Genomic DNA, 27648 nt, shown 5'->3' on the forward strand with positions numbered 1-27648 from the left:
TTGTCTTCTCACTAGCCACTCATACACAATTTGGTTTCACTTGACTTTTTTGCCTTGTGAATTGCCTTAAATCAGTCTCTGACTTGGCTAATATAAAATCTTTTTTTTACCTCTACTCTGTAATGTTTTCAGTTGTATTCAAGTGGTAAAAGCAGTGATAACAAAGTGTCCCCTTAATGTAATACTCCCAAACGCCTGTGGATGATATGCATTTCCATAGTTTTCTGAAGAACCTCATAAAACTTTGGGAAGGTCTAGATCCGTGATGGCGAACCTATGGCACGTGTGTCTGAAATGGCATGTGGAGCCATGTCGCCTGGCATGCGCAGCAGCACCCTTTCCTCTTTTGGGTTTCTGGCGTGCATGTGCACGCGATGATCAGCTGGCCTTTGTGCGTGCAGCAGTGCCAAAAACTGGAAGAGTTGGTCTTGGGTTTTCCTGAGTGAGCATGCACGCTGGCCAGCTGATTGGCGCATGTGCATGTGCGCCAGAAACCGGAAGACTTGCCGGAAGTTCATTTTCTGGTGCATGCATGCCCCCTGGGCAGCTCCTCTTTATAGTCGCAGCCCAGATGAGCACGAAGTGTTTCCTTTTCGGCACTCTACTGATATAGATTCATTTACATGAAGTTGAATGGAATTTCATGTTGTCTCAGGGAGCGACAGAATCTTCACACTGGCCAAATTCAATCCTGAATTTAGATTCACATTCCCTTCCTCACAAATGCATTTCTCTGTTTCTTAGTAGGAGAGGTGATAGCAAGTAATTTCTAGCAAATGCACAGATGGTGCTTGTTCAACAGTGTTACTAATGAAATTGCAGTTGATGGAGTATTATTGAGAATATTTTAAAGCGGAGGATTAACCTATTTGCATTTTAAATATTTTAGCTCTTTGTCTATTTTTAAATATCTGATTTAATGTCAATAAATTATAGCAGTTTTGTATTTTATGTCTTGATTCTCCCCTCCCCTTTCCCCCCATGCTTAATTCTCTTTCTGTAGTTGGTTTTTTTTGGGGGGGGGGCTTAGCTAATAGCCAGAAGGGGTTTAGGAAAAAGTACTATGAGAAGCAAGATTTTAACTTGGATTAAACTTTAACTTTATGTTTGGCCAAAAAATAACGTAAAGTCATCAGTGATGCATCCTATTTTAAATTTTACAGGGCTGAATATATGGCAGGGATCCCAAAGCAGATTTGTTTTAATTTCTGTGGTTGTGTTATTATCATAATCCAATGTTTATGGATTTAGTAGGTAAAACTCTCAGAATCCCGTGTTTCCCCGAAAGTAAGATGGGGTCTTATTTTCTTTTGACCCCTGAAATAAGCACTTGGCCTTATTTTTGAGGAGGTCTTATTATTTTTGAGGTGCAGGAGGTGGCGAGCATGGTCATCTCATGGCTGCTGCTGTGTGGCAAAATTTTCAGGGGAGAGCTTATTTTAGCGCATGCACTCAAAAGCCCGATTGGGCTTATTATCTGGGGAGGTCTTATTTTCGGGAAAACACGGTTTCCTTTTAACAAAGGAAAATTGTCAGTATTCTGAACTCAATACATTTCTTTATATTTTTTATCCCAATCAACAGAGCAATTTAATAATAGAATTTTGCAGGCAGAATTATCAGATGCTGAGAAAATGTCCCTCCATGAGGAAGTCAAGAAAATCTATGAAACATACTGCTTAGATGAAAGCATTGACAAAATTAAATTTGATCCTTTCATTGTGGAAGAGATACAAAGTAGTAAGTGATTTTTTTAAAAAAAAATGTATTTGAAGTTGTTGCATTTTTTTTCTTAACGGTACTCGATGTAGAATAATACAGATGTTGGTATGAACATGTCTTAGCAATATTGTGAATAACGCTTTCCTATGAAATGAGAAACAAACAGATGTAGTGCCTTAGTAAAAATCAAAGTTAACCTCTGATGACTTCATAGAAATGTACACTTAACTTTTTGACAGCAATACAGAAGTCATTTGCAATGGTTTCTTTTGAGATGTCCTTTCAGTTTCCTAGTCTAAACTATAGATTTGGGATTCTTTAAAAGTCTCCCACTCAAGTATTTATTTATTTATTTATTTATTTATTTATTTGTTTGTTTGTTTGTTTGTTTGTTTGTTTGTTTGTTTGGTTGGTTGGTTGCCCAACTTACAAATGCTTTCTCTAGATAGCTTATTTAGTTGTAAAAATAAATAAAAGAACAAAGAGCATAGCACACCAGACGTATAGGCTCATCCAGGTTCATTTTGCTTAATTTCTAAAGTCAAATAAAATCAGACAAATGCTGCTGAGACAGAAATCCTGAAATATTAAACTTTTCTGTAAGTAAGTATTTTCATATTTATTATTGACACGTCTCACATTTTCATCCGTAGTTGCTGAAGGCCCCTATGAGGAAGTTGTGAAGCTACAACAAATGCGGTGTTTCTTTGAAGCCTACGAACAAGTTTTCTCGCTCTTAGAAAACGTCTTCATACCTAGATTCTGCCACACATATGAGGTAACAAGTACTTGTTTATATTTGAGCCACCTCAGTTTGCAATTTTTAAATCTTTTTCAGCTTTACCTTTTGAGGTTTTTGAGCTCAAGGAGTCTACTGTACTTGCTTTTTGTCTTTCAACTGATATTTCTAGAATGAAATAACCCCTCTATATTAGCTCTACTGTCTTAATGTATTCTGGAATTATGTAATGAAGTAAGCCCTCTGCATTAGTTCTAAGATCTGCTTAAATTAGTACAGTACATTATTGTGGAGTTTCCTTAAAAATAATAGAGAGATAAAAATGCAGAATACTGACAGGAATTGAGCATTTGGATCATGTTGTAAGACAATTGCAAGTTATAGTAATTCTTGGTCCATTCAAAGCACTGGTTTCCTCTTTTAATGTCTGTATAGATTTAAGAGGTGTCTCTTCTCTAACACATAGGCTTGTGAAAGATTTTTCCAGTACTATTTCTTAATTTTAGAGAGGTTCATCAGGATGGACCCTACTGTCTTCTTGGTATCAGGCAAATATTTGTTTCATCTCTTTTTTTTTTTTACTGTCACAAATACTATACGTACTATACATTTTAAAAAAATTATAGTACTATATCAGAAAATACATTCAAACATTTTAGTTATTGCTACCGGTACCTATTGTTTAGGCCCTTAATAGATTTCAGTATTGTCCTGCTTTCCATGCTGTTACGTATATGAACAATAGTGATTTTTATTTCTAATCTGTATCTTTGTAAAATTGTTTCTAAAGGAAATATAGCAAATAGAACAAAATAAAATAAGAGTGATCAGCAATGTTCAACTATTTTTTTCCTTATTTAGTATTTCCACCACCTCTTTCAAGAAGTTGAATCCCCAACACGCAATTCCAAGTCAAACAAGTAAGTACAGGGTAAAGGTTAGTCCTCAATTTATGGCCACAATTGGGACTGGAAATCTTATGTAAGTCCATGTGACTGGACCCATTTTTTTTGACATTTTTTGCAGTGGAAATTAAGCAAACCAACACAGTCATTAAGCAAACCCATTCTTCTGAATGGACTTTTTTTTGCCGGAAACTGGCAAAATATGTCACAAATAATGGTCGCATGATTACGGGATGCTTCAACTGTCAAAAAGGTGAGCCAGTTGCCAAGACCCAGAATGTCCTGTGACCGCAGGGGTTGACAACTTTTTACAACAGCCGGAAGTGCTTTATTGTGCCATAAAGTACCCATTCTGAGGCTGTCATAACTCCAAATGTTCATAAATAAATGGTCATAAGGCGAGGACTACTTGCATAATATACCTGCCTGGGTTGAAAGTTTTAAAGACGGTATCTGTTGGATATGTTCATTATGATTCTCATTAATTTTTGAAAATTGAATATCATGTAAAATTAAAATAATAAAATTAATAAATAAAAATAAATAAAAAAGCAACTAAGATGATCAAAGGCCTGGAGACTAAACCATATGAAGAACGGCTGCAGGTTTTGGTCTGGTTAGTCTAAAGAAAAGAAAAATTAGGGAGTGACGTGATTGCAATATTTCAGTATTTGAGGTGCTGCCACAAAGCACCAGAGCACCAAAGGGCAGGACAAGAAACAATGGAGGGAAATTAATCAAGGAGAAAAGCAACCTGGAATTAAGGAGAAACTTCCTAACAGTGAGGACAATTAACCAGTGGAACAGAAGTTGCCTTCAGAAATCGTGGATGCTCCATCACTGGAGGTTTTTAAGAAGAGACTAGACAGCCACTTATCTGAAATAGTATAGGTTCTCCTGCTTGAGAAGGGGGCTGGACTCGGAGTCCCTTCCAGCTCTATTCTATTCTGTGTATCTTTGGCTGTAATTCAGTATGTCATTCTTTTAAGTACAGGTAGCCCTCTGGTTGTGACAGCATTTGGGACCGGACTTTCCACTGCTGCTTAATGGAAATTACACTAAAACAGTCGTAAATTGGGATTCCATGTAACTGAATCAGAGACGGCAGAGATTAACTAGATATGGCAATCCCAGATGCCATTATAATCCCAGCACCACACAGGTCATTAAGTGGAAAGAGGCAGGTGTCCCAGGCAAACAGGCTGGTGGATGAGAGCTACAAGTGGGGGTGTCCATTGTGTCCCACCAAGAAGGGAGCAGAGCCATGAGTCTTCTGCATTGTGTTCTACTGCCAGTGGAGCAATCTTCCTACTGGGCACCACGATGGGGATGTTTCCCCAGGGCCTGGTAGTAATTCTCGGCTGCTACTTGACCTAATTCCTGTATGGCTGGAGGGAAAGGGGAGCAGTGAGTCCAGTGGAGGGGAGGCAGGCAAAAGACAAAGGTCAGCTGGGTTAGGATGGGAGGCAGTTGTATATGTGGGTCTGTGTGCAAGTACCCAAATTTTGATGATGTGATCACAGAGGCCAGAACTTCAAGGGGTAGTCGTACAATAAGTGCATTTTTTAGCACCATTGTAACGTTGAACAGTTGCTAAATGACATAATCTGAAGACTATCTGTATTCTTTCTTCCATAATTGTCAATGACGTTAAGGCCCTATTGTGACAATGTGGCCATATTAAGATTTAAGATTTAGTTTATTTGTATGCCACCCTTCTCCGGGAGGGACTCAGGGCGGCGAACAACTCAAAATGGGAAAGGGGATACAAACACAATACACGTAATTAAAATACACAAGAGTCATACAGCCATACAAGTCGAGAGGGGAGGGGAACTCATCAACCCCAGGCCTGCCGGCACAGCCAGGTTTTGACGGCTTTCCGGAAGGCCTGGAGAGAGGTGAGGGTCCGAATCTCCGTGGGGAGTTCATTCCAAAGGGCCGGAGCTGCTACAGAGAAGGCCCTCCCCCGGGTGGTAGCCAGATGGCATTGGCTGGTAGACGGGACCCGGAGGAGGCCGACCCTGTGCGATCTAACGGGTCTATGGGAGGTAAACAAGAGGCATCAGTCATCCTATTTGTTTGTTATCCAGTCTGGCGCCCAACGACAACAATGTGCCTGCTAAACATGGCTTTTGATGCCTACTAGCTCCTTATCCTATTAAACTATTTTTTTATTCTTTTCATTAAAAAATAAATGGGAATTACCATATGGCAAAGCACCATAGCCTCTGTTTAGCAAACTTTTATGTGGAGCGATAGTTCAACATTACTTCATGAAATAACACCCTTTTCCAAAAACAAATCAAAACTTCTAAGATGTTTTGCTTCATATTGCTCTCTAGCAGTTCCAGGAAGTAGGACAAGTTTCTGTCTTACCAGTGAACAGCTTGGAGAAACACCCTGAGCCAATTGCATTTATGGTTGTGTCAATGCAAAGCATAGCTGTGGCACAGTGATTACTAATTATCTCCTTGGTTTTACCAAGGAAAGAAAAGGCTGTCATTTAAAAAAAAATGCAGTTTTGTTGTCTTGCTTCTTCTTTTTTGTATGGTTGATTCCACTGAAGCCTCCCAAGAACCACGAAAAACATATGGCATTATTTCTGAGTAGTTTCCTTTATTGTTCTTCACCTATGGATCGAGTTTATAAATCCTTAGTAACTGCATCCAGTTTTGGTCACCGCATTACAAAAAAAGATGTTGAGTCTTTGGAAAAAGTGCAAAGAAGAGCAACTAGGATGATTAAAGGCCTGGAGACAAAAACATGAAGAATGGTTGCAGGAATTGGGTTTGGTTAATCTAGAGAAAAGAAGAACTAGGGGTGACATGATAGTAGTGTTCCAATGTTTGAGGGACTGCCACAAAGAAGAAGGGGACAACGTATTTTCCAAAGCACTGGAAGGCAAGACAAGAGACAATGGATGGAAACTAATCAAGGAGAGAAGAGACTTGGAATTAAAGAGAAACTTCCTAACAATGAGGACAATTAACCCAGTGGAACAGCTTGCCTCCAGAAATGATATAGGGTCTCCTGCTTGAGCAGGGGGTTGGACTAGACGTCCTCCAAGCTCTATTCTGATTGATAGATTGAGTCTTCCAAACTAAAGCAACTATTTGCATAGTTGTAGATATACTCTGCTAGGGAGGAGCCATTTTTATCCACTTCTTTCTGACTAAACATTCCAAGCTTTGCTCTTGCTTTGCCCTCTGGAATGTAGTTTCTCCCACCTGGGAATCCCAACTACATTGCACCACAGCTGCACAGAAACAAAACCATCCCCCCCCCACACACTCAGTTTCCCTTTATTTGATTGGAACAATGGATATAAAGTAATGCGCTCTTAAATTATATAGGTTTTGCCAATAAGACTGCTTAAATATATCCCTTTGAAGAATTTTCTCATTTTGAAATTGTTATGGATGTGCCATTTGCTGTTTGTTTTATGCAGAAGCCTGCATAGAAGAGGAGAATCATCGGGAATCAGAAGCATCAGCAGCAAAATTAAAGGAGTATTCAAGAGCACCACAATGGAAGGGGCTATGCTACCCGACTATCTCCTTGCTGAAGGAGAGGATGATTTTGTGAGTTGAGCTAACAATTCTGAGTTCAGCATTGATTGTGTATTTTATTGCACACCTGCCAAGCCTTTCTGCCTTGTTCTTCCCATCCGTTCCAAGTTGTTTTTCACTTTGCTTTATGTTTGTTGACTGTCAACATAGCTTACACCATGAACATGAATTTCCAGTAATGAAGCACTTTTATTTATACAGGTAGTTCTCACCTTATGGCCACAATTGAGCCTAAAATGTCTGTTATTAGGTGAGACAGTTGTTAAGTGGATTTTGATCCATTTTACGATCTTTCAGTTGTTAAGTGAATCACCACAGTTGTTAAGTTAGTAACCCGGCTGTTAAGTGAATCTGGCTTACCCTATTGACTTGACTTCTCAGAAGGTCACAAAAGGTGATCATCTGATCCTGGGGCACAGCAACCGTCGTAAATATGGGTCAGTAGCCAAACGGTTGAATTTTGATCATGTGACCATGGGAATGCTGCAATGGCCGTAAGTGTGAAAATTGATCATAAGTTACTTTTTTCAATGCCATTGTAAATTTGAACAAGCACTAAATGAACTGTTGTAAGTTGAGGACCCACCTGTATTTGGGATCATGCAGCACTTTTTCTGAATTAATCCTCCCCATCTCAGATACTTTTCAATTTGTGTGGACTTCGGTTCCTAGAATTGTTAGTATGAGTCAGCTAGCTGGGAAATTTCAGGAGTTAAAATTCACATAATTGGAGACGCCAGTGTCTGGGAGGAAGAGAGCTGTCCAAAGGAGAGAGGGGTAGGGCCAGAGGTGAAGGTGACAAGGATGTCACAACAGTTTGTTGAAAGTCCAACCCCTTTGGGTATGGATTGCATCACACACTCCTACATAGAGATGGGACTTTCATATTGCTTTTCCTACATAACTACATGTGGAACTCTTAATTCATCGTTTCAGCATTCCCCGATAAAATTAGTGAATCATATGAGGCAATATCTGTATCATATTAAGTGAAATTTTCTACAGATGTTACATACTGCATCTACAAGTATCTTGGTAGCTAGCAAAGGAATCTGTGAATATATATTTCCCCTTTCATAAAAGAAAACTATAAATGAAGGTGATTCAAATTATATCTACTAAGTGCTATTTTTAACTTTGTGATTAGTTTAGTTTGGTTTATGAAACACATGCAGCTATGCATACAATTCGCCCTACATTGCACAAAATAAATATGATTTGAGGGCTGGATGCAGTACGTAATTTTTCAGGACAATTCTTATTAGTTTCCTATTTAATTCTTTCTGTTTGCTGCCCTGTTTGCTTACCTTTGGGTACAGATAGTCTTTGTTTAGTGACTGCTTCGTTCAGCAACTGTTCAAATTGCAAAAGTGCTAAAAAACAAACAAACTTTATAATCAATGTCTAAGTTTATGATCTTCACAGTCTGCCTCAGTCACATGTTCATTCTTATTGTTAGTACACATTGTCCTTTGGCTGACCTGTTTATTCCCCCCCCCCCCAATAGCAATAGCAATAGCAGTTAGACTTATATACCGCTTCATAGGGCTTTCAGCCCTCTCTAAGCGGTTTACAGAGTCAGCATATCGCCCCCAACAATCCGGGTCCTCATTTTACCCACCTCGGAAAGATGGAAGGCTGAGTCAACCCTGAGCCGGTGAGATTTGAACTGCTGAACTAGCAGTCAGCTGAAGTAGCCTGCAGTACTGCGCTCTACCTCGGCGCAGAGTGGATGAGGAATGGACTGTTTGCACTGGCTCTGGCAGCCAATTGCTTTTGAGGTGTGCTCTCTATTGTGTGCCTGGCTATTCTCTTGTAAGCACTTCCTCTCCAATGAATGTAAATGCAAACATTAATGCCCTTCTTCAGAGGTGGGCTGCTGCCGGTTCGGGTGAACTGGTAGTTCCCACCACCAACTGGGCCTGCCCACCCGCTTTAGCGCTATCCCGTCCTATATATCTCACTCTCTGGCGGGCTTGCCCCGCCCATGCAGCCCAGCTGATTTCTGCGCCTCGCCCGCTCTACTCTCTGTGGCTGCCCGAGAAGGTGTGCTGGAAGCCACGTGCAGGAAATCAACGTGTGTTTGAAGCTGCGCACAAGCAAAGTGAGTGGGCATGCACACGCTCACATTTTTGGTTCTGCACTAGGCAAACTGGTTGTTAAATTATGTAAAGCCCACCTCTGCCCTTCTTGCTAATTATTCCAGTGTCAGAGTAAGGATCCCAAGAGCAACGTGAGTGGTTAGGAGGGAAACAAAAGCCAACAGTGTGAAACTGATTTAGTCTGGTCAGTTTTAAGGTACTATCCCAACTTTGGAGAAAGCATTCTAAAGGGCAAAGGATAATCATAGTCCCACTTAGTGACTGTTTTGCTTAATAACAGAGGTTATTCACTATATCACTATATAATAGTGATTGCTAAGCGAGGGCTACCTGTACAGCTGGAAAATATAAGTGCATGGCAGTATTGGGAGAATTCCTCCTAATCAAACATCTTTGGGTTTATGTTGCTTACGTTCAAATTCTGTTGTCACTGTTGAAAAATTGTGCATATTTTCTGTGGTAGAATCAATGAATCAATTTAGTACAAAGTTGATCACAACCTACCTTGCTTCTAATTTAAAGCAAGCTAATGATAGAGTTCATATTTTGATTTTCATCAAATTATGGCTCCATCATATTATGGTTAGTGGGGAAAACATACCCCAAATCAGTGTTTTGTTTTGTTTTGTTGCAAAAGGTAATTTTACATTTATTTAACAAATGCAATCTTATTTTTCATTGTTTCATTTCATTCAAATAGTTTGTAACATTTAACGCTTAGGGAACAGGATCTCTACTATGCACATGGTACAGTAAATGTAGTCATATAGCCTAGAATGGCCTTTGATGTGGTAGTTTTGTTTACTATAGATTGAAGAAGGCATTATGGTAATGGAAGATGATTCACCTGTGGAGGCACTTAGTATGCCTAATACACCTCGCAATCTGGCTGCTTGGAAAATTACCATTCCTTATGTTGACTTCTTTGAAGACCCATCACTTGAAAAAAGAGAAAGGAGAGAGAGAATTCCTGTGTTTTGCATTGATGTGGAAAGGAATGACAGACTGGCACGTAAGCACTATCAGTTGTATGCGCAGTTTTCCAATGCTTGTCATATTTATACTCACGTTGACACTCATTTTGTCTCAGATAACGTTTCCAAAATCATTGATCCCTGAAAAAGGGAAGACTGAAAACATCTGAACGAAATTTTACCACATGGAGAATGATGGCAAAATATGGCATCCGTGGTAGATTGAGTTTCTGTTGTGAACAACACCTCAGGGTGAAACTTAATGGAGGGATAACAGATTGCTTGTTAGGCCCCATTTTTAGTGATCCATGCTATGCCTGGTATGTCAGTTGCGCCCCTTTCTGGATCGGGATGCTCTGTGCACAGTCACTCATGCCCTCGTCCTTTCTCGCCTGGACTACTGTAACGCTCTCTACATGGAGCTGCCCTTGAAGAGCACCCGGAAGCTTCAACTGGTCCAGAATGTGGCTGCGCGAGTTGTCATGGGGGCACCCAGGTGCTCCCATGTTACACCCCTTTTAGGCAGCCTGCACTGGTTGCCGGTTGTCTTTCGGGTGCGATTCAAGGTACTAATTATGACCTTTAAAGCGCTCCATGGCTTAGGCCCAGGGTACCTGCGAGACCACCTACTGCCACCGGTAGCCTCCCATCGTCCAGTGCGATCCCACAGAGTTGGCCTCCTCAGGGTGCCGTCGGCCAGACAGTGTCGACTAGTGACCCCCAGCGGGAGACCCTTCTCTGTAGGAGCACCTTCTCTCTGGAATGAGCTGCCCCCGGAGCTTCGTATAATCCCCGACCTCCGGTCCTTTTGACGCTCCCTAAAAAGTTGACTTTTCCAGCAAGCCAGCCTGGCCTGAACAAAACAAATTATTGATTACTGTTAATTTTAATTCTTTAAAAAAATGTTTTAATTGGGTTTGGGATATCCTATTTAATTTCTTTTTAACTTTTGTATTATGTGTTTCTTTTAATGTTGTACGCCGCCCTGAGTCCTTGGGAGAAGGGCGGCATATAAATCGAATAAACCTAAACCTAAGGACATTTCCCAAGTCCTCTGGCATAGAGCAGAACAGTCTTCTGGTGTACACCTTCATATATTTCCAAGTACATTACCCTTCCATAACAAGAATGGTGTCCAGAACTTATTAGCTCATCATCTGTGAAGAGAGAAAGACATCTTTAAATAAATAAGACTTGTTAATTCTTGGTTGACAGACCACCAGGAAATCCCAGGGTTATTAACTAGAGTTGTTGAAAAAAAAGTTGAAAAGTTGAACTAAAGTTGAAAAAAAAAAACCCGGAAAAAAAAAGGTGGCGGGAACCATTACTTTCTATTTTACTTTCTACTTTAACTACGTGGATGAATTCTGAAGTCCTCAGAGTCAAACTTGATAAGAAGAGTTTTTACCTTAATAATGACAATTATGATTGCTAATGAAAGCTTTTAATAAGTTTGAAAAGTGAGAGGTTTAAAATATGGTTGAAGACTTGCTTTTAGTTCTGTTAGATGTATGTTTCCATGTAAAATTCTTTTACAGGTAGTCCTCAAGTTACGAACGTAATGGAGCCTGCCCATTCCATTTGTAACCTTAGAACCCATGGGAATGAATCTCGTACCTTGAACGAAATCACTCCCTGCTTTTGCTCACGCATTTGATAATTGAATGTGGAACTCGTTAAGTCCACATGAGATATCTTGGGGAGAGGAAGGCCATGGGGAGGGGGGATAATGATGGAACAAGCCACCTACTTCAGACCACCCAAGGCCTCCACGACCCACAGATACCTCATTCCCCATCCCCCCTTGGTGTCCCCACAATTGCTCCCCCTTCCTACCCTGCCACGCCTGGGTGACTTACCTTATGAAGATCTGTCGCTTCGCCAGCCTGTTTCTTTGCTTGCTTCCTCCTTTCTCATCAGCAAACGGCTTGATGATGCCTCTGGCAATGAAAAGGAGGCCTGGAGGCTCATGTACGGCCTTCCGGGCCTCCTTTCTTGTCGGCAAAGTGCTTGAGGATTGCATCTCTTTAGGCTTTGGCAGCCCCTTTCAAAAAACTTTTGCCAGTAGGAACAGAGCTTCAGAGGGACACGCTCCTTCCAAGCACCACTGGTGCCAACAAATGCTTTTTTGCAAAGGGCTGCCAAAACCTAGAAGAACGCAATATCCCTGAAGGCTTCGGTAAGGAAATGGCAAAGGGAGGGAAGGCCTGAAGGACCGAAGTCTTCCATCCATTTGCAAACATCCAGGCCTTAATTCACAGAGAATAGAGGCCTAAAGTGTGAGATCATATGAGATCAGCAGCATGAAATCTTGTGCTACTGATCTCGCACCGCCTTGCGGTACATTGGGCCTCTGTTCTTTGCGAATGCACCGAAAGCCTGAAGCAATGAAGCAGGCAATGAAAGTGTGACAGAGAGGAGATCTTCACAAAGTAAGTGAGTCTCCATGGGTGGGATGCCTGTTAAGACCCTGCTGGGGCGGGAGGACGGGGGGCAAATAGGTGGGGCAAATGTTGCAGAGCTTCTGCAGTCGTTTGTAAGAGCGAACAACTATTGTGGTGCTGCAACATTCATAATTTCTGGACTTGTTCATAAACGCTAGCAGGTGCTTACTGTATAAATTTGAACGTTCACTATGAGAATGCTCTTAATTCAGGGATTACCGGTATTCTGGACTAATAAAAAATGATAATTTTGTCTCTTTATTTTCAGTTGGGCATAAACCTGAGCACTGGTCGGTCTATAGAAGATATCTTGAATTTTACGTGCTTGAATCAAAGCTAACAGAATTCCATGGTATGCTTTCTGTACCACCTATTTCTGGAGATATTATTGTTTATCAGTAACATTCTTTAGCTTGTAAGAGTGAAAATGAACTTTCAACATGTTTAAATTTTATTGTATGACCAGGTACATTCCCTGATGCTCAGCTTCCCTCCAAGAGGATTATTGGACCAAAGAATTATGAATTCTTAAAATCAAAGAGAGAAGAATTTCAAGAATACCTTCAGGTAGGAGAAGATATGTTAATGGAATTATATATACTTCCTAATAGACAGTTATGTTTGTCTGATGTACATGATTGATTGATTTATAAATTAGACTTCTATAGCTGTCCCATCTTTCAACCAACTCTGGGCAGCTCCCAATCAAAAATTAAAAAGTATATAAAATCATTTTTAAAAACTATAAAACTCAGCCAGAGAAAGTATAAAACATTGAAAACAGCAGAAATCTGGCACTGGTCCAAAGGTGGGTTCCTACCAGTTCGCACCTATTCGGTAGAACCGGTTCGTCAAATCTACCGAACCGGTTAGAAGAGGTTCCACCAGTGGACCCGGAAAGCAGGCCACACCTACAGAAGAGGTTCCAAATTTTTTTGAAACCCACCACTGGTCCTTGGATATGATTATTCTACACTATTATGCTCATATTTATAAAACTCAGGGCCTCTGTGAAAGGTAAGGATGACTACTGCGTTTGTGGTGCAATCAGAACATTGCGTGTGTTGAAGTTGTTTTAACGCAAACAAAGATGCCTTTTAAAAAACAAGTTTACATCATATTCTTATGCATGCCAGTGCTGTGTGTGAGGTAATTTAAGGTGGTTGTGACAAGTGTCGTCGGCATCTTCATATCCGGTCACATGGGCGGCAAGCCACTCCCATCCGGTCACATGGGCGGCAAGCCACTCCCACAAAGGAGGCCACACCCGCAGAGTAGGTTCGAACAATTTTTGAAACCCACCACTGCACTGGTCAGTGCTAACATGCCATCATCTAATGTTCTCCCAACACTTGGGGGGTGAAAGGGCAGGTCTTCAAAGTTTTTCAGAAGACTAGGAGGGTAGAGGCTTGCCAAACTTCAGAGGCTGCCTGGAGCACTCCTAGCTCCCATCAGATCACAATATTTGGGGGAAGCAACAAGGAGGATGCCCACCGTATCTGGCCTGATAGGATAGGTGGAAGTCCTTAAGGAAAGGCAGCCTTGCAGATATTCTGGCCACGTGTTGTTTAAGATTTTAAAGGGGATGAACAGCACCTTGAATTGCATTTGGAAAGAAACTGGCAGCCAGTGCAGCTCATATAACAGAGGTGTTACATAGACAAATAAAGACCATTACTGTGTGCACTACTGTATTCTGAACCAAGTGGTTTTATAGACTGCTTTGCAGTAATATATCTTTTCTCAGCATAATTTACTTATTAGAGTTTAAATTGTCTTTGCTGAAGAGGTCACTAGAGTTTATCTTTTGTTTTCCTCACAGAAACTTTCACAACATCCAGAGCTAAGCAACAGCCAGCTTTTGGCTGACTTCTTATCCCGTAATGGTGGAGAGACACAATTTCTTGATAAAATACTGCCTGATGTAAATTTAGGTAAGGAAAGTGCTGTTATTGAAAAAAAAATGGATTCAGAATTGAACTACAAATATAAGGGGCATTAAATCAATTCAGGCTGCCACTCAGAATTAAGTATGGTTTAAGTATGGCACATTTGCATGACACAATAGTGATGTTTTCATAAAAGTATTAAGAGTTTTTCATTTAGTACTATAAATGGAAGCCAAATAAAGAGCTTTTGAAATGTCTGCACAAACATTGTTCTGGTTTTGTTTTGGAATCCTCAGATCATTAGATAGAAGTAGAAAAAGAACCGATCATTTTTTCTTTCTTTCTTTTTTAATTTTGTTAATTTTTTTTATTATGAACACATAAACACACTGACAAAACCATACACAACATTTATGCATCACATTGGAACTTTGTGTTCCTTCTTATAGCAGATAACTATTGGTGTATATTTACAAACACTTTTTCCCTCTCAATACATTTCTATACAATTTTACACTTTTAATCCCATTATTTATTTCTCTTTTACTTATCAATCTATGTTTGGATATTTGTATCAGACAGTATTTATTATTGTTCTGCTAATATACAATTTTTCCTAGACTTATTAATCCTACTTTTCTTAGACTTTTTTCACTAATTTCTACTACGTCTATAATACCAGCTATCTTTTCCAAATTTTTATTTCTTGTTTCTATCCTCCAGCCACCTGTACCATTTTTCCTCGATTGAATAATGCTCTAGAAACAGATCATTTTTATTGACCTCCAATAAATTCTGTCTGAGGTCTATGAACTTAATTTATCTGAGGAGTCTATTAACACTCTGAATCTTAGCTTCATATCTGAACACATGGTGGTGTTAAAGCACTAAGCAATGGGTAATTTTTCATTATGTTGTAAGAAGCATCTGTTTCATGAATTTAGATATGGAGTAAAGAAACAGGCAGCTGTTAGAAGTGACAAGAGAATTTTTTTTAAAAATGTTGATAATGAAAAAAAATTCTATTTCTCCTTTTTCATCTTTTGGCATGTAGGTAAAATTATAAAATCTGTTCCCGGAAAATTAATGAAAGAGGTAAGATACCTTGTTTCCTTGTTATTTGTAAACACCATTTATCCCATATAGCTTGTATGGAAACCTATCCGTTCTAATTATTTTTGACATTAATTTCAGAAAGGCCAGCACTTGGAACCATTCATTATCAATTTTATTACCTCCTGTGAGTCTCCCAAGCCTAAACCAAGTAAACCAGAAATTACTATTCTCAGTCCTACTTCAGAAAACAACAAAAAGGTATAGTATGTCCTGTACAGGAACATAGAAGAAAAATAGACTAGTAAAAACAAATCTTCTAATAGAAGTATGACAGTAGTTAATAACTCACTTTGATTATGATTAATATATTTCTGTTTGGGTGATTATTATTTTCTTGCATATCCCTCACAGATACATATTTATTATGGAAACCAATATTTGGCACATCTGTTAAAACAATAAAGGTTCTTGGTGCGCATCAAACCTTATATTGTAGGAATGAAATACTAATTATAACCTATTCTAATTTTTATTAACACTTTTTAAAATTATGATTTTGGGCCTCCACGGACTAGGGTGGTAGAATCACTGTGATAAAATGACATTATAGATTGGGCAGCTTTGACACTTTGGGCATTTTTACTTAAGGAATTTAAGGGGCCTACACAGAAAAAGCTTAGTTGATTTATCCCAAAAATGTTTTTTAAAAGACTTTGTTTTTTTCTTGAAGACTTTTCACTTTTATCCAAGAAGCTTCCTCAGCTCTGAAGAGAGGTGAAGAAGCTTCTTGGGTGAGAAGCAAAATGAAAACGCACTTGAAAAAAACACTTTGGGACAGCCATGACCTGGCTAACTAAGAATCTCCATAGACACTTAGTTGACTATATCTCTATCTATCTATCTATCTATCTATCTATCTATCTATCTATCTATCTATCTATCTATCTATCTATCTATCTATCTATAATCAGCTAGCCATACCCTTACTGGGATTCGAACCTGTGCTGTATTGCATCTTAGGCAGATGTGTTAACCACTAAGCCACAGAGTTCGACTCCTTATCAGCTGAGGGTATGGCTAGCTGATGAGAGCTAAATAGCTTGAAATAGATCTATACTAGTCTCCCTTTATTTATTTATCAGCACAAATACAACACATATGTAACAAAAAGGCAACAGTAAAAATATTGGGTTTCTGTCTGGATGGTCTTTTGTGACGAGCCAATGGACAGAGAATGGAAGTAGTGAACTTCCTCCCATATTTGGGCATACCGGGGGTTGTAACTCTAAATAGATACCTATCACCCCGGCTCAGCTGATAAGGAGTCGAACTCTGTGGCTTAGTGGTTAACACGAATCCCAGTAAGGATATGGCTAGCTGATGAGAGCTAAATAGCTTGAAATAGATCTATACTAGTCTTCCTTTATTTATTTATCAGCACAAATAAAACACAAATATAACAAAGGCAACAGTAAAAATATTGGGTTTCTGTCGTGATGGACTCTTGTGACGAGCCGATTGACAGATGATGGAAGCAGTTAGCTTCCTCCCATAATTGGGGCTTACCAGGGGTTGTGACACTAAATATATATATATATATATATATATATATATATATATATATATATATATATATATATATATATATATATATATATATATATATATATATATATATATATATATATATATATATATATATATATATATATATATATATATATATATATAAAATTATATATAATTATATATATATAAAATTATATATAATTATATATATATATATATATATATATAAAATTATATATAATTATATATATATATATATATATATATATATATATATATATATAATTATATAATTATATATATAATTATATAATTATATAATTATATATATAATTATATAATTATATATATAATTATATAATTATATATATATAATTATATAATTATATATATAATTATATTTTGGCAGCTTTATTTGGGGCCACCAAAATAGCGAAAGGGAATTCCCACTGAATATACCCATAATTAATGAAAATGTGTTTGGTAACGAATTCCACAACATTCATGCTTTTCTAAAAATCTGATTTTCTCTGGCTTTAGCTTTACAACGAACTCTATAAGAACAATGCAAACCGTTCTGAGAATTTAGAAAGAAAACAGAATGAGAACTACTTCTTGAAGATGATGACGGTTGAAGGAGTTTATGATTACTTAATGTATATTGGTAAGAAATTGCTGATAGGGTTTTCTGAGAATGAAAGCAGAAGTGGAATGAGTGCAAATGAGCTCATCTTGTTTTCTGCTTCTTTTGCAATACAAGATCTGGTACACTGATTCTGAAATCAATGCCACCACTGTCTGTGCATTTTCATTATTTAGATTAGAATATTAATGTAGCACAGAAAAGCTGTAGGAAATTTTTTTCATTACTGGCAAATGAAACCCAAGTATTTTGGAAGATAATGCCAAGAGAAGGCAAGCCAATATACAGAATGTTCCTGATTGCATGGGCTGTGCCGATGGAATTTAAAGCCAGGAAAAAGTAAGAGATAAGGGTTCTCACAGTCATAAATTCTTTGTTAAATTCTTAAAGTGGCAGGCTTGTATAAGCTGGAAGAAAAATCATTACAACATACTGCATAGGTAGTAATCCTATCCCGAATAAATATGCATTGACAAAAATTCTCAACATATGAATATGTTTACAATTTGAGAGAGAAGTAATATTTCAAATGTATCTTGGGAGTCACTTGATAGTGAAATGGATGGCATATATTAATTTAATGAATTTGTTTATATTTCATATTTTTTAACCACCTATTTCCCTCAGAGAGAGAGAGAGACTCTGGATGGTAAATAAATAAATAAAATAGAACTGTAAATATATGCCAAACACGAAATAGAAACAATTAAATAAATATTAGGTTTGTGCATGATTTGGAAAAATCTGTTAAATTATTCACTGTACAGTATAAGTCTTGATTTAGGAATACGTTATTTGTGAGTATGAATATTCTGTTATGCTAAATTAATTTTCTAATTAACTTTGTGATCTTTTGAATTGATTTTCCTCTGTTCAGACTGTGACAAAAATGTGTTTTAATAGACAATACGTTGTTTGCATTTAGCAAATGATTTAAAGATAAATACAATGAGTTTAAAATTCCAGAACATGCTTGAAGAATGTATAGTATCATACTTCTGATTCTGCATTAAAGGCAAAGAAGGACTATTTTCTATTTTATATATATGAAAAGGTTGAGTTGGAGATGAAAATCCTTTGCCTCGTGTTCATTTTCCTTGATAAAACCATAAAATACTCAGGACTGGATAGGAAGGGGTAGGACAAGGAGTAATTAAATAGAACCTTCTGATTAGCTGTCACTGAGTGATGTTTTTAAGAAATGATCAACACTGAGTGATTTTGTTTTGAAAAGTAAACTCGTGAGTTGAGCTCTAATTCTTTGTGACGGTATGGATAATTTTCTTGGCTAGAATATAGAAGTAGTTTGCCACTGCTATCTTCCAGGATGTTGTTGTTGTTTTTCTTCCAACTTCCCAGTTTATCCTTGTTGCTTCCTTGATGTCTTCCTTCTAGGGAGAACGAAACTTTCCCAGACATGCTAAAAAACTTCCCCTGCCCAGGGAAAGTCAAACATCTACTGAGACAAACCCATCCCAAAATTCTGTAAGACAAGAATATTTCTATTTTTGTAACAACCGAGTGTGAATCAGTGAGAATTACAGTATTTTAGAGACAGGAAGACTCCTTTGTTTTCAGGAATCAGGAATCAAATATCTGTCAAATCCTGTATGTTGCAAGTTAATGAAAACCAAGATCTGCAGAGCACATGGAACTCAGCTGCGGCTGGGTGTGTTCAACAGTTTGTCGCCATCTTCCCTAACTTACTGAAAAACAAGCTCTTCTTAATAGTGTGGGATTAAAAAACTCTACTCTGAAAGTATAGGTTGGGAATGTAGACTTTTAGTCAATGATGAAGCAGTTGCTTTGATGTTAAACTTCGTGTTCTATAATAATATAAAATGTATTCTATGTTACAGCTAGAGTGGTTTTCCATATTCCTGATTGGCTTCATCACATCTTGATGAGTGGAAGGATTCTTTTCAAAAATACCTTAGAAAAATATATAGACAACTACCTGCAATACAAACTAGAACAGCTCTTTCAGGAACATCGTCTGGTCTCACTGATAACACTTCTCAGAGGTTAGTAGAAAGCTGCAAATAAAGTGTTGTTATCAAAGATGTTGTTTAATTTTACTATGTTGCTCTGGGGCCAAGTCTCTGTTATTTATCATATTTTTCGGAGTATAAGATGCACCTTTTTCCCTCAAAAAAGAGGCTGAAAATCTGGGTGTGTCTTATACACTGAATACAGCATTTTTAGCCTCCTGAATACATAGCTTTTAGGAGGCTTCCAGAGTGCTCCTGGGGGCTAGGGAGGGCAAAAATGAGCAAAAACCAGACTATAAGACTCCTAAAGGCTATGTATGCCCCCCCCTTTTTTTTTTTACAAAAAATTGGCTTGTTTTTGCGAAAAATGGCCCATTTTTTGCTCATCCTCCTCCCAGCCCCCAGGAACACTCTATAAACCTCCTAAAAGGTATGCATGCCCTTTTTTGACACAAAATGGGCCTGTTTTTGCAAAAAAAATGGGCCATTTTTGCTCATTTCCCCTCCCCCCCAGCCCCCAGGAGCACTCTACGAGCCTCCTAAAGGCTATGCATGCCCTTTTTTTGACAAAAAAATGGGACTGTTTTGGGGAAAAAAATGGACCATTTTGTGGAGGTCTGCAGAGTACAAAAACTTTTTTTTTATTTGCCTCTTCAAAATCTTGGTGTCTCTTTCATTTCATTCATTCATTTCATTTCATTTATTATATTTGTATGCTGCCCTTTTCCCCCGAAGGGGACTCAGGGCGGCTAACAAATCAAATCAGGGAGGGGGGGGGGGGTACAGACAAAAAATTAAAAATAAACGATACATAATTTAAAAACACACAACAGTCATACCATTCAAGATGGGGGCAACAGCTCTTTAGCCCCAGGCCTGTCGGAACAGCCAGGTTTTAACGGCTTTGCGGAAGGCCTGGAGGGTGGTGAGGGTTCGAATCTCCACAGGGAGTTCGTTCCAAAGGGTCGGAGCAGCCACAGAGAAGGCTCTCCTCCGGGTAGTCGCCAGTCGACACTGGCCGGCGGATGGAATTCGGAGGAGGCCTAATCTGTGGGATCTAATCGGTCTAGCGGAGGTGATTGGCAGCAGGAGTCTTATACTCCTGTGCATCTTATACTTTGAAAAATATGATAAGTGACTTAAATTGGCCAACTAATTAACCAAGTCTGCATGGGTAGTTCTACATTGTCCAAAAATGTGTTGTTGTTGTTGTTTTTTAGATGCTGTATTTTGTGAGAATTCTCAACCTCGCTCTCTCCAAGATAAGCACAAACGGGCAAAGCAGACCTTTGAAGAAATGATGAAATACATTCCAGGTTCAGTGTTTATGTGGCATGATTTATCAAGAAGAGAGGCAGTCTAAATGACCAAAGTCCATCAGGTTGAATGGCACTTGTTAATATAAACATTCTTACTATATGTTTATCAAAGCATTCTAGCATGAAAGGAGTGTAGGATTTAGAAATAGTTCAGATGTATTACCTTGCTAAAACTCTTGAAGCCCAAATAAGCTGTCTAGGTATTGGTCTTTTCCTGCCCTTTTACAAGCCATTCCTCTTTATTCTAATAGTGGTAGTGACCAAAGCTGGTACTGGACATAGCATCTTCAGGAAGCAATATGCCTTTTGAGTTGAGTAGCATGGCCTATGCTATGAGATTACTGTTTTATAGTGTTTAGTGAAAGAAAATAATAGAGATTAGAAATGCCCTGATTTTAATTCATGTCACACGTTTTCAGCCACATGCAATAGCAATAGCACTTAGGTTTATATACCGCTCCATAGTGCTTTACAGCACTCTCTGAGAAGTTTACAAATGTCAGCATATTGCCCCCAATAATCTAGATCCTCATTTTACCGACCTCGGAAGGATGGAAGGCTGAGTCAACCTTGAGCTGGTGAGGATCGAACTCCTGGCTGTTGGCAGAATTAGCCTGCAATACTGCATTCTAACCACTGTGCCATTCCATTTAATTGTTTCCATTCGGTTGGAATTATCTTAAGATAGAAATTGATTCCTGTGTAAAGTAATATCTGATCTATGCTGCTTAACTTTACTAAGAAGGGGAAATCTGGTTAGATTATTTTGAATTACGGTCTGAAAAAGGGGTAAAGAAAGATCATTTACGTTGTTTAAATTTTACTAGAAGGGAAAGTTTGATTACTTGTCTGTAAAGTTATATTTGAATATATGGCAGGAACTATGCTGCTTAAATCTTATTGGAAGGGATCATGAGGTTTAGGAAGGGAACGGGAGAGTCTACAGAAGATCGGGGTAAATAGCAAAGAAGTAAGAGACGAGAATAAAATATAGATAGAACGATTTATACTATTTAAGCATAGATAAAGATGGGGGGCTGAGATCAACACAAAGAGTGGTTTCTTTTTTCTTTTTTTTCTTTTTTTCTTTTTTATATATTACTTTTATTTTTTAATCCATATGTATACAAGATATTTTAGATAGAAGGTAATGCCAGGTGTGGGCCCTGGGAAGCCGGGAGGATTAGGGATGGGGATTGTGGGGGGTGGGGTGGGGGGGGTTAACATAGTCTTAATAAGAACAAGAATGTATTTATATACGGTGGTTCCTTTTTTATTATTATTAATATTATTATCTTTTTTTTTTCCTTGGTTCATTTTACTTTTATTAGATCAAACAACACTCGAATAAAGGCATACACCAAGGAGGGAGGTAGAGAGAAGGAAGAGGGAGGAGTAAGGAAGGAGTAAGGGGAATGTAAGGAAGGGGAATGTAAGGAGGGTGTCTGGGGAGTAAGGGGAGAAGGAAGGTTTGAGGGGAAAGGGAAGTAGGAGGGGAGTGTTAGAGGGAGAAAGGAAAGTTGGAGGGGGTAGATGGGGTGTATGGAGGATGCAAGGGTTAGGTGGGGTCGTGAATGATGAGTTGTGTTTCCTTTTTATTTGTTCGTTTTATTCCTTTTTTCTTTTTTTTTTCTTCTTTTCTTATAGTAAATACCCTGTGTATAAATGATTGCAAATGGAATGTGAAAATTGAAAATTGAATAAAATAACCACTGTGCCATCACGGCTCATGCATGCATGCAGTGCAATTTCTAGTATATATAAATTGTATGATTGTAGGTATGTGCACTGCTTTCCAATTAACCCACTGCTTGCCTTTGTAGGTTTGGTAAGCAGAAGCCTCCATATTAGATTTAGATTGGTAGAACTGTTTTTTTGGCTGCAGATCTCCCAGATGGATTTGAATTATAGCTGTCAGCCAGTGTTCCCACTACTGAGGAACGGAGCAAATTTCCCAGCCTGACTCAGTATGAAGGCAAAGTTAGATGGAACCCAGAATTATGATAATCAAAAATGTTATGCTAAATGGAACCAAAAGATGACCTCTTCTTCATTAGAACTATTTCTCCTAGCTAAATGACAAAGAGTTCAGGAAACCAGTTTTGTACTGAAATATCCAAAAGCATATGGGTAACTTAGAAAGAGGTTTTGGAACATGGACGTGTAAAAGGAGGCAGCAAGCAAACTAACAAAAATCCTAAAGGTTTTAAGAATTGGTGAATGGATGGTGGTGAGGCTGAACTTTGTTAGTAGTTTCACAAATATATTCTGAATCCCTTTCTCAAAACCAGCATCTCATTCCCAGCTCTTTTCTGCCCTTTCAGTCTCACTTGTGATGGTATATATACACCCATGCTCGGGCTCCAAATTGTTTTTAATTAAATAACAGAAACTGTATCGGGAATCCATGATACTCAAAACATAACAGGCACCTCCCAAACTGGGTTTCAAAGGTCCTATTAAATCAGCAAAAACAACTTCCAGAGATTCCTTTGTTTTAAAACCATTCAGCCTGTTTGCAGGAGTAACTTTGCTCTTCTCCTGATTGCAAACATTGCAGTTTAAATATTTACTGCATGGTTTTTAGTTTTATTCCTTCTGCCAACTTAACAGTTTGTTGCAGCATCTTGAAATTAATGTGCCCCAAGCATCTATGTAGTAAATGTATACATTCGTCATGTGGTTTCACATTATCATAAACTGTGTTAGCCATCTGGCCATCCGGTATAACATATAAACCATTTGTTAATTTGGCAGTAACCCTATTACCTTCTTTTTCAATTATACAGTTATCTCCCCTAAAGGTTACTACATAGCCAATATTAACTAGAGCCCTTACTGATAATAAATTAAATTTCAGTTTAGGTACATATCACATAGATTAACTGCTCATTTAGGAATGAACAATATGCATTACCTTCACCAGACGCCCTCACCTTCCATCCATTTGCCAAAAATACATGTTCCTTGCTCGTGATCATTTTTACAAATCTTTTTCTATCTCTAGCAATGCACTGTGATGCTCCACTATCAACAACCCACAAATCATGGTTTAATGGTGCATTGCTAGACATAGCCAAAATAGACATAGCTAAGCTGACATTAGCATTTTTTTTAGCTCTTCCGGCATTCTGTTGTTTTGCCTTTTTACAGAACCCAGCTACATGTCCCTTAGCCCCACAAGAAAAACATTTCCGAACAGTATAGGCATTAGAAGGTGACTCCTCAAGTTGTGGTGGTTTCTCTTTAAATTTAATTTAATTAAAAATTAACACATAACCTTGGGGGGGAATTAGTTGGACAGCAGAGAAGTCTTGGTACATAGAACCGTTCGTTGTGGACAATTTCTTCTAATGTAATCACTAAGAAAGTGCCCAAGCAGCTAGGCTAAAATGCCTATGGAGCTACAAAGGACATTTTTCTCATTTGAGGTTTCTACAGTTGGGAGCTGCTTCAAAAATGAAATTCCTATTTCCCCAATCTAATTTCTTTACATGTTGGAAAATTCAAGGTATTTAGATGATTGATAAGAACTGTGCTTGAAAGCAAATTGGAAGCCAGTGGAGCAGATTAGATATGTAATCTACGCGCTGCAAATTAGTAAATGCAAATTTTGCATTAACTTAGTTTTTGGCTCTTATGGCCTTGCTGGAGAACACGTCCTCAGATAAGGAAGGTGGAAATCCAGCACATTCCCAAGATTCCTTATTCACAGGAGAAAGGGAAAGGCAGAGGAAGAATGGGAGGGAATGTAAGAGTAAGAAAGCGGGGAGGAATGGGAAGAAGAGGGGAAGGGTAAAGGGGAGGAAGGGGAAGGAGAGAAGGGAAAGGAGAGGAGGAAGGAAGGAAGGAGAGAAGAAAGAGAAGAAAGGGGGGTAGGAAGGAGGGAGGGAAGGAAGGAGAGAAGGAGAGAAGAAAGGGAAGGAAGGAGAGGAGAGAAGAGAAGAAAGGAGAGAAGGAAGGAGGGAATGTAGGAGAGAAGGAAGGGGGGAAGGAAGGAGGAAAGGAAGGGGGAAAGGAAGGAGAGAAGAAAGGAGGGAGGGAAGGAGAGAAGGAGAGAAGAAAGGAGGGAGGAAAGGGGGAAGGAAGGAGAGTAGGAGAGAAGAAATGGAAGGAAAGAGGGAGGGAGGGAAGAAGAAGTAGGACCGTTGTAAGATAAGATGGATCTATGGGATGGTAAGAAAACAATTTTCAAGTATATTGTCAACTGTAGGGAAAAAATTGTTATAAATACATATTATTAATAACAGTTATGAGATCATATAATTGTGAATGTATATAGGAAATTGATAAAAGAAAAAATTGTTTAAAAAAAATTAAAAAAAAAAGATTCCTCTCACACTCACTGATGTCTCCTCAGACATTCAATCTTTAGTCCAAGGTAGAGGCACTTAATGAAGACTCAGGAGCAAAGAGCTGAACTTCAAAGATCTGAGAGGTTAGCTAAAAGGAATGGAAGTGCAAGCAGGGAGCAGTTTCTGCATCCCCCTGTGTGATGTGTCTCAGCTATACACCAGCTGGAAACTGAACGTGGCTTATTTATTGCAACCCTTCCCGCTTAAAAGCAGCGAGAATAAATGTTCAAAGCTCAAATTGACCTGCATGTATGATCTGCAGCCCCATGTAGAGTGCATTATAAAAATCCAATCTTGAAGTAACCAAGGCATGAGTGACCCAGTCAAAGGAGAAAGTACAATTGGTTATTGCAGGTAATCAGAAGATTCTATACGGTAAGAAATATACTGGCTGCCCATTGTATATTTAAAGTGTCCCGCTAAAATGTTTTACAGAAATCAGCTGTTCGTTCAGTTGCCACCAAGAGTTATCCTTATGTAGAATAGGTGTTCGAGCTGACAAAGCATTCAGAGTCGGGCTTGAAGTTTGAATTCCTTTTGTTTGACTTGACTTACTTACATTTTGATGTTTTTTCCCCCAGATCTGATAGGTAAATGTATTGGGGAAGATGCAAAATATGAAGGCATAAGACTTCTATTTGATGGATTGCAACAGCCAGTACTTAACAAACAGGTGGGTTCTATTGAACACACTAAGCACCTATTGTATTTAAGAGTAGAATGTTTATCAGTTTTAATTTACAGTTTTGAAATGCTGTGCATCATTACAAGTGCATGCACAGCTGTCTTACATTAATAGCTGGTATGCAAAAACAACATGTAAAGAAATAATTTTCAAAGTTTTAGGAATGTATTTCCAAATACTGTTTCCGTAAGACAGCTGTATGGCTTAGAGAGCAGCACAAGCATAGCATTATTGTTTTTCTGCAGTTAAAAGCAGGAACATTGGTCAAAGAATTAAGCACTCCAGAATAGCAAACATCATTAATGGGCTAAGTTAGTTTAAACTAGGACAAAACTCTTGGCATTTCCAGATTCAAGAGATTGGATGTGGCCAACAAAATGCTGTTTGTGTTAGTCATAGCCAATCTGTTTTACAATTGTATCTGTAAATGAAGATAATCTTTGTATCAGAGTGAAAGGGGGATGATTTATGAAATGGAAAGCTTGGAGATATGAGGAGGAATAAATTGAAGAATCTAAGCAGTATAATTTGCTGAGAAAAGATGGAAAAGGAGGAAAAGGGTGCAGAAGAAAAAGCAAAAAAATAGAGATCAGGAATGGAGAACTTTAGAGATGAATGGATAGATGGATGGCCAAACGTACCCAGGAAAGAACTGATAACTGTTAAGAGATTCAAGGCAGAAAATAAGAAATACTTAGAAGGCAAGAGTGGACATAAAGCAGGATGGACACAAAATATGGATGATAGGCACCAGTGGTTACTAGTTCTTAACTTCATGCTGCTGTCATTGGGGCTCTGACGCATTTCCTTTTGTGGGTACGTAGACTTAGGTTATTTTGAAAATTCTTAAAGATGGTTTGTAATTTACTAGTTAAAAGCTTACTGTGTTTTTTAAAAAGAAATACTGAAATTTGAGAATAGTTTTAGCTAATTTTTGAAGATTCTGGTCATCTAATAAATGGTAATTCTTTGATTTGTTAAATTTATGCAGACCTTTCCATTTTAAGGTTATATTTTAAAAGTTCAAAATTGCAACTTTTCTTTGCATTTTATTTTTAGTTAACATATGTCCTACTGGATATCGGGATTCAAGAACTATTTCCAGAGTTGAATGGTATGTCGTAACACAAACAGTTCTAATATATCTGATCGATGTTGTAAAATACTAAAGTAGGCAAAATATTCTTTGAACGGAAGAATTCCTTCCTCTAATTATTAGGGGATTTTTCCTCAGAAAAGAACTAAAGGAATTAAAGCATTGTAGAAAAGATGAATTGGAGGGATTTTACTGTCTAGTTCAACCTCATTGCAGGAATCCATTAAACCATCCATGACAGGTGACATTCCGCACCACTTTGAAAAACCTCTAGTAAGGGAGAGTCCGCCACTTGTACTGGGAAGATTGTTTCATTGTTTAATGAGTCTTGGTGTCAAGAAAGCCCTCCAACCTGAATTGGGTTAATTAGACTGGACTTTTCAACCGTACTCTCCCCACCTTCATTGTAATATGAATGTATTTATTCAGCAATTATTAAATCAATGTTCATTCTAGAGCAGTGGTTCTCACCCTGTGGGTCAGGACCTCTTTGGGGGTCTAACAGCCCTTTCACAGGGGTCGCCTAAGACCATCGGAAAACACATATTTTCAAAAAAATACGGAAAACATAAAATAATTTTATGGTT

The 27648-nt window shown here is 38.3% G+C and overlaps 1 protein-coding gene across 3 annotated transcripts in view; it reads left to right on the top strand.

Moving 5' to 3' along the window:
* Positions 1-27648, top strand: part of SNX14 (sorting nexin 14) — a 48828-nt gene that overhangs the window by 19675 nt on the left and 1505 nt on the right. For 2 of the 3 annotated variants that reach the window (XM_087718797.1, XM_087718796.1), the window contains exons 13-27: positions 1585-1740; positions 2376-2500; positions 3323-3381; positions 6818-6950; positions 9851-10052; positions 12727-12810; positions 12925-13025; positions 14281-14392; positions 15402-15442; positions 15542-15661; positions 17513-17636; positions 19475-19639; positions 20827-20922; positions 25862-25953; positions 27025-27079. In XM_087718797.1, coding sequence (XP_087574923.1) covers positions 1585-1740; positions 2376-2500; positions 3323-3381; positions 6818-6950; positions 9851-10052; positions 12727-12810; positions 12925-13025; positions 14281-14392; positions 15402-15442; positions 15542-15661; positions 17513-17636; positions 19475-19639; positions 20827-20922; positions 25862-25953; positions 27025-27079 — 1665 coding nt within the window. Of the gene's footprint in view, positions 1-1584; positions 1741-2375; positions 2501-3322; positions 3382-6817; positions 6951-9850; positions 10053-12726; positions 12811-12924; positions 13026-14280; positions 14393-15401; positions 15443-15541; positions 15662-17512; positions 17637-19474; positions 19640-20826; positions 20988-25861; positions 25954-27024; positions 27080-27648 lie in introns of those variants that run through there. The other variant, XM_087718798.1, reaches the window with a different exon arrangement.

This window comes from Thamnophis sirtalis, unplaced genomic scaffold (genome assembly GCF_051295495.1).
Source record: "Thamnophis sirtalis isolate CommonGarterSnake01/CBP01778 unplaced genomic scaffold, rThaSir2_p1.2 scaffold_6, whole genome shotgun sequence".
In the NCBI taxonomy this organism is placed as follows: domain Eukaryota; kingdom Metazoa; phylum Chordata; class Lepidosauria; order Squamata; family Natricidae; genus Thamnophis; species Thamnophis sirtalis.